Here is an 8187-nt window from a genome sequence, read left to right on the forward strand (position 1 = left end):
GTGAGGCTGCCTGTTATTACAGACGTCGCTGCTTCTTTCTACTGAGTAAATGAGCTCACTTACACTCCCCCCCCCCCCGGTTTAACCCAGCTGCAGCCAGAGAAGTGATAAAGTGATCATGTGAGCAGGACTGTGGTCAAAGTGCAATGGGAGGGAGTGGCTGAAGTATTTCAGGAAGTCCCTGGCCACCAGGACGTCAAGCGGTTTTCTTTCCATTATATACATATCCAGGTGTCACTTGTCTACTCTACAATCCTGAACTCCTCTCTCGCTTGTATACCCTCATCCTTGGTGCAGAAATGGCCACAGATGGTAAAGTGAGTTTAATCTATCGCGTGGCCACTTACATGTATCTGGGGTCTTTATTCTTTTCCCTTTTCCTTCTTTCTTTATTTTTCTGTTGCAATAAGCACATGGCAGTTTGCCTTGGTCACATGATATGCCACAATGGATTCGTATCTCATTGGTGAATGATAATTTAAGATGATTTTCATGAAGAATATCGTTCACTTGAATGTGCTTCTGCGTGCTGTGCAGTTCACATCAGTGAGGTTGATCCAGGGGTTGGACTGTGCTTTCCTGCGCGGTATTTTACAGCATACCTGGTTACAGATAAGTCATATTATGGAATAGCGTTTGGGTATCTTGACCTTAAAGTGCCCTTTCTCTCCGTCTCTAACTCTTAATCTCGGTCTCTCTCTGTGCCCTCTGTTTCAGTGAAATGGCTCATGTCCTGACTTGGCACAGTTTGAACGTGTCTAGTCAGTTTTGTGTTGATATTGGCAAGGCGGAGGGGATGGCCATGATAAAACACACGAGTGGAAGACCACAGCAGATTAAGGAAAATACTCTTGCATTCAAGGCAAACCGCTTGATTTATGGAATCGGACACGGCTGAATTAATCAGCGGTTTAATTGCGCTTATCAGAAGTTGTGTTTGTCAAATAGTTTATGGACTTTAAACTGTTGTAGCTCTTACAGCCTTTATCAAATGATCTGGACACTGTGGCTCTTTTGTTTGAAACCCTTCCTGATAAGACTTAACAGTCCCTAATATTTATCATATTTCATTGCTGGGTAATTTCATATGGTTTTACTGCCCTGTAGATCATCAAGTGCAAGGCAGCAGTGGCCTGGGAGCCCAACAAGCCTTTGGTGATTGAGGAGATCGAGGTAGCCCCGCCCCAGACCAACGAGGTCCGCATCAAGGTGAGAGACGTCCACCATCAGAACCACACACACACACACACACACACACACACACACACACACACACACACACACACACACACACACACACACACCTTAAGGTTGCAATATGCTCAGTATTGCTGGGACATATATTGCCATATATTTTCCATTTATTACCTTTTTTTCTTTTACTGAAAATAATGCATTTTGCCAACATCTGTTGTATCTAACAAAAGAACACGTTCACTTAGTTCATCCCACTTAATTCAAGCAGACAGGTTCACCAAACAAGCTTGTTGGAAATGTCGCATCGGGCACCTGACCTTTGTATAATAGTCTCCACACTCCAATCCCCCTGACTTCCCTACCGTCCAGTGGACTTGGAAGCAATTGTTTTTTAAAAGGTTTGATTTGTAATTGCAATATTCATAATTTATGTTGTAAAAGATTGACACTTGGCGTCCGTTCATTGAAACAATATTGCCAATATCACGATGCTATATGCTTTTTAGATTTTCCCTCGCAACCCTAAGATATATACAGTTTGAACCACAAAAAGAGCTGCTGTCATTGAGATCCTGTCGGGGGGGCCTGTAGTCCGTGATCAGCTCCTCTGTCTTGCAGAAATTGAGATGGAGGTTGTTGCCCTGGCAACAAGATATCAGGGCTCTGACCTCCTCCATCTCATTGCTATTGTTGTCGAGGCCTCTCACAGTCTCAGGTCTCTGAGCTGGATGATGAGCTTGGAGAGCGCAATGGTATTAAATGCTGAACCAATCAATGAACAGCCAACTCCCATGTGTTTCTCTCCCAGCTGGGAGGCAGCAGGCTGGAGGGCCTCTCCCACTTCCATTACTTATGTGCATCTCTGTATTCTGCTGTATCCGTCCAAACCACACAAGTTGTTGGGCTTCGAATTTGGAAATGTTGGTTCAGTAACCTTCGCTACAACCTCATCGATGCATTTGTTCCCGATGTCGCCAATAACCGATGCTGTTGTCCAGTCCTGGCGGTTGAATTAAGCGACCCCACGATGTGCAGAAATTGTTCTCTTGGGCAGTGTCCACGATTGGAAAAAGAGAAATTTAATAACAAACAAATACCACAATAAAAGATTAAAAAAATCAAAAGTTTATGGCACGCTGTCCATCTTTCCCACATATCCACGGTGTGTCACGGCACTCCTTTATGTCACTCTTCCCTGTTACTGCCAATGTGTGACAATGTGCTGGAGAGGAGTATTGTTCCATAAAGAGTGATATATTTAATTTATAGTAATATAATGTTAAAGTGTTGATCGTGCTGCGGAACCCGCTGAGAGGAAACACTCCAACAACCGGGCCCTTGCTCGTCTTTGTCTTTTCAATGTTTGGCTCCTGTCTTCGGTGCAGATTGTGGCGACTGCGGTGTGCCACACCGACCTGCACCACCTTCTGGAGACTCAGGAAAAAGACGGCTTCCCGGTCGTCCTCGGCCACGAGGCAGCCGGCATCGTAGAGAGCGTCGGGCCTGGAGTTACTGAATTTCAGCCAGGTCAGATTCGAATAGTAGAATATTTTGGAACAAATGCTTATTTGCTTTCTTTACAAGTGTAAAATGAGAACATTGATATGTCTCATGTCTGTGTGTTGTGTAGTTTAACTTGGTTTCTGTCATTCAGGAGACAAGGTCATTCCTCTGTTCATCTCCCAGTGTGAAGAATGTCGCTTTTGTAAGAGTCCGAAGACCAACCAGTGTGAGAAAGCATGGTGAGCTCCATACGCATTCGTTTTCTCTTCAGTCTTAAACTTTAATTTCCTTCCTATTGGATGTGTTTAAAACGGTTATCGACAAGACATCAACACGTATCTCTCAGCGTTGCAACTTTAGATGCTGTCTGACGATGGCACGGTACAGACAGTTGAGAACGTTGTTCCTATTTAGTTTTTCATTCCATATATATTCCGTATTCATCTTAATAAATTCTCTATTCAGGGTTACTCCAGAGTCCAGGTTCACCTGTAAGGGGAAGAAGGTGCTGCAGTTTTCAGGAACCAGTACCTTCTCTGAGTACACTGTGGTTAACCAGATGGCCGTGGCTAAGATCGACCCCACTGCCCCTCTGGACAAAGTCTGTCTCCTTGGCTGTGGGATCTGCACAGGATACGGAGCGGCAGTGAATACTGCTAAGGTGTGTCTGTTTGACCGAACACAGTCCAACGTGTGTTGTTGAAGGGAAAGAAACCCGCTGTGATGAATCTGTTTAAAGATCATGCATTTGAAATAAATCATCCTGTCAGTGGCACCAACGTCTCTCAGGAGAACAAGTGTTTTAAGAACCAAGATGTCCGACCTGAAGAGCCATGTTGACCGAACTCTGTTGTCTCGTAGGTGGAACCGGGCTCCACGTGTGCTGTGTTCGGAATGGGAGCTGTGGGCTTGGCTGCGGTCATGGGCTGCAAGGCTGCAGGAGCCAAGAGGATTATCGCCGTTGACATCAATCCGGATAAGTTCGAGAAGGCCAAGGAGTTCGGGGCGACCGACTTCGTGAACCCCAAAGATCACAGTAAGCCCGTCAGCAAGGTGCTGTCCGAGATGACCGACGGAGGAGTGGACTTCTCCTTGGAATGTGTCGGGAATGTGGGAGTCATGGTGAGGAGATTTTGATTTTATATGGTTGAAGGATATAATAAAGAGGTGTGACCTCACTATCAAAACAATACTGTGCTATTTCCCCAATCTAGCGCAGCGCCTTGGAGTCTTGTATCCAAGGTTGGGGCGTCAGCGTGATCGTTGGCTGGACGGACTTGGAAGACTTTTCAGCCCGACCCGTTCAGCTCATCGCTGGACGCACATGGAAGGGCTCTGCGTTTGGAGGTGAGACCAGTATGACCATCACTCTGGTAGCTACTCCGCTGTGGGCTTGTGTTCTACAACTCTCTAGTTAGTTGTATTCTGGATACGAGTCTTTGCTAAAGTCTTTGTGTGCCTCAGGCTTTAAGGGTAAGCAGGACGTGCCTCAGATGGTCAAAAAGTACCTGGACAAGAAGATAAAGGTGGATGAGTTCATCACTCACACCATGACTTTGGACCAGGTCAACGACGCCATTGAGCTGATGAAGCAGGGCAAATGGTAGACGTGCACTCTTATACTTCCTCCACCATTGATGACTCAACGACTACACAGGTCAATTAAAAAGGTGCTGAATGTCTCCTCATTTCTCTCCTGTTTTGGTTCCACAGCATCCGGACGGTCATGACTGTTTCTTCTCAATGAGACCACTGCGATGCTTTTAATGACCCCAAAGTCATTGAGTCATTTACCACTATATTCGACTATGAACACTAAATACTAATCCGCTTGTCAGATTCATGGGAATCATCTGCAGTGTTCATATGAGTAAGCTAAACATATCAAAGTGTCTAAAGAGCAAAATAAACAGTACAAACAGATACACTCTGTGGTTCTATTGTGTTGTATGTCACAGGCACAGCATTTACGCGTCCGTAGCATTGTCTGTGCTCCCCAAAGTAATCAATTCATAATATTCATACAAATACGACAATGTGAATAATACAATCATATTCCACCTGCAGTGTTCATAAGCCAAAGATAAACATGTCAAAGTGTTTACAGACCATAAATGGTATAAACAAATGGGCCGTGTGGTTTCCTTATTTGAGATGTGATTTTGTTTATCTAAATCTTTCATGTTACTAGGCGCGACATGAATGCAGGTCCATTTACTAAATACCCTACTGCATTGTGTTTAGTGTGGCTACAGTTCCTTTTTCTCTCCAATTTTCTCAGTTATATGAATTGCACTTACTTCAACTTGGCATACAGTATGGAAATTATTATTTGAATATAAGTCCAGTTTGCAGGCTGGAAAGCTGGTTAACCGGTCCATTGAGTAGCTGGTGAAAATTAACTTTTTTTGGTGCGTTTTCCTCGTTCGCTTTGTTTGTCTTTTTTTGTTCTCTTCCTTTTAATAATAAGAAACTATGAACAGTTCATTTTATATTTGACTGCGTAGAGAGATGGCTAAATGTAGTTTCCAGTTGGACAGGGGTGGGGTTTGAGTAATATATGTGGAACGCCGTTAAAAGAGCGATTCTAATGCTGCGTTCACACCAAATGTGTCGCGAATATTCGCGATGCTTTACTCGCGTGAATTTAGTCGCCGGACAAGTTGTGTTCATTCGCTTGCTGCATTCACACCAAACGTGCGAGTGGATCCCATGCAAAGTCAATGCACAGACGCGTTAGACGCAAAAAGGGGGCGTGGCTTATCTCCGTGGCTTGTCTCCATAAAAACAGTTATAACTTCCGCCGTCCACCATGAAAGAAATAACCACTATTTCTACTCTATACTTGTTCTGGAAATACCACAAACGTCAGAACATCAGACGCCCTCGTTTTTGGGTTCATAACATCATCCGTCACCACAGCTCGGTGAATTTCACCGTCTTCTCCAGGAACTGCGTCTGGATGACTGCGGCTTCCAGCGCTACTTCAGGCTAACCTGTAGTTGTATTAAAGAGCTCGGGGTGTCCGCAAACCGCTACGATGTCTTTTTCTGATTCAACAACGGCAGGACAGTGATGACGGGCGGAGCATCTCAACGCTGATTGTCTTTCGCCTCGGGCGAATTTTTCGCCAAAGTTGAAATATTTCAACTCTGGCGAAAAATTCTTGGGCTTATAAACGCGTCTGTGCATTGACTTTGCATGGGATCCAGTCGCGCGGAAAAAACGCAAAAAGTTTGGTGTGAACGCACCATTAGTGTCAAGTTTGACTAGATCGCTCACAGTGGACGTGTAAAGGGAAGCTTTTCAACACAAATCATGTTTTGACTGGTTGGTTTTATTTATTGTTAATTATTGTTACAGCACCCAAATTCGAGTGGTGAAAAATATTTATTGCTAATGAATATTTGGGGATATTTTGCTTATAATAGATGCATGGACAATTGACACAGGGACACAATATTACTGGAATAGGAACTAATGATAAGGTGTAAATTGGCCACAAACACTGCTCAACACTCTCAACTACGAGCGTACAAGTAGTGGACATGGTATTTCTACTACTGCATGCTGGCAATCTCTCATATTCCATACTGTCCATACTGCTGACAGTTGAGTGTCCCAGAGTTCTGGGACGGGAGCACTTGTTTAATAAAGTGACAGTAGCTACTTGTATTTTACCTATATTTGAAAACAGTGAATTTAGTGTTAGGTCACTCTTTTGCTTCTATGTCTGCACATCAGAGTTATGTCCACCTTGACTCTTCCCAAACATTCAGACTGTTTACATCTTCCCCTGCCACTAAATGGATCGAATGGGGGTTGTCACGTTGACTGATTCCAGACCAGCTGAAGCTCTTGGATATTTTGTAGTAGGCGCAGTAGCATGGGAGGCTTTATGTGTGCGAGACAAGTTTATTATCTTATCGTATTTTATGAACTTTCCTACCCCGTCTGTGGCTCTGTAAGCTTATTGGTTCCTTTGATGTAAAATCTCTAAAAACACCTCCAAGATATAGTTGTTTTTTAAAGGGTCAGTCATTTCCTAAAACAGTTGGGACACTGTAGCTTTGAGCAAACATTACTCAAACAAGAGGACGTAACCCGTGTTGGGTACCATTTTTATTGCCCGCTTGGCCCACATTCGGTGCTCTGGTGTTTATTTCTTTATGGCATTTGTTTCAGGCGTTTTAATTGCAGTAAAACTCAGTGGCATCAGGCCATTGAGACTTTGGAGCTGAATTTTGTGCATTGTAAGGGGCGGGACATTTCCAAGGCATGCAATACATGGTTGACCAATCACAACAGAGTGGGCTCGCTGACCATTTAGGGCTGGCCTTTCTGGCGGAAGGAGCAAGCACTCAAACACAGATGGTGAAAAGAGGTGCAGCAGGACAGCCAGTCTGAAAAAAACCAGGCATTAACGCATGTAAACATGTTGGAACAGTAAATTGAAAAAGAAAAAAAAAGCACCCGAAAAAAAGCATTATAGGTCCCGTTTAAATGACTCCATGAAAAATGTCTCCCAATAATTTAAAGAAGCATCTGGCAAATGGAGCAGTGTAGTGTGAGGGTTATCTGAAAATGTACAAGACACATTTTATATTAACTATCGAGATCCTGTCATTGCAGTGCTGTGACGGAAGTAATTGTGACACAAACATCAACATGACATCATATGACAGCTTTCAGAGTGTGAGAATGTTTTTTCAAGCATATAAACTGCAGAGTCTGCTTAACCATTTCCCTGTGGGTTCTATGAGCAACCCCTCACTAGTTGTGTAAACCAGCTTTAAACTACACAGTTGCTCCCATCAAAGCATTCCATTATCCAAACCACTCATCCTATTCAGGGTCGCGCTGTCACTTGAGGCCCTGGAGCCGATCCCAGCTGTCATTGGGTGAAAGCAGGGTTCACCCTAGGTCACAGACAACCATTCATGCTCACATTCACACCTACGGGCAATTTAGAGTCCAATTAACCTGAGCTGCATGTCTTTGGAATGAGGGAGGAAGCCGGAGAACCCAGAGGGAACCCACGCTGCCATGTGGAGAACGTGCAGCTGAGGCCAGGCTTTGTCGGGGGACTGATTTTGGTTGGCCCTTTTTTATTTATAAATGTCTAAAAGCATGATTTTATTAAACGTTTTGATAAGGTTATTTTTGTATATAAATGTGTTATTTCTAAACAGACATTAGAGGAGCCAACCACTGTTTTTCTCAGACCTATTATGTCATGTGTTCATTCTGTACACATGACATCTGTTGCTTCTGTCCATCCGGGGAGAGGGATCCTCCTCTGTTGCTCTCCTGAAGGTTTCTTCCCTTTTTTCCCTGTGAAAGGTTATTTTTAGGGAGTTTTTCCTGATTCGATGTGAGGTCCTGGGACAGGGATGTCGTATGTGTACAGATTGTAAAGCCCTCTGAGGCAAATTTGTAATTTGTGATATTGGGCTATACAAAATAAACTGAATTGAATTGAATTGG

General features: G+C 43.8%; 1 protein-coding gene across 1 annotated transcript; it reads left to right on the forward strand.

Moving 5' to 3' along the window:
- Positions 1-209: 209 nt before the first annotated feature.
- On the forward strand, positions 210-4642 carry LOC117751380 (alcohol dehydrogenase 1-like). Its single transcript, XM_034563208.1, has 9 exons — positions 210-317; positions 1108-1209; positions 2583-2724; positions 2852-2939; positions 3166-3361; positions 3562-3822; positions 3915-4047; positions 4165-4303; positions 4414-4642. The coding sequence occupies exons 1-9, from the start codon at positions 300-302 to the stop codon at positions 4445-4447; spliced, it is 1113 nt and encodes a 370-aa protein (XP_034419099.1). The 5' UTR covers positions 210-299; the 3' UTR covers positions 4448-4642.
- The last annotated feature ends 3545 nt before the right edge of the window (positions 4643-8187 follow it).

Source organism: Cyclopterus lumpus, chromosome 22, assembly GCF_009769545.1.
Source record: "Cyclopterus lumpus isolate fCycLum1 chromosome 22, fCycLum1.pri, whole genome shotgun sequence".
NCBI lineage: Eukaryota > Metazoa > Chordata > Actinopteri > Perciformes > Cyclopteridae > Cyclopterus > Cyclopterus lumpus.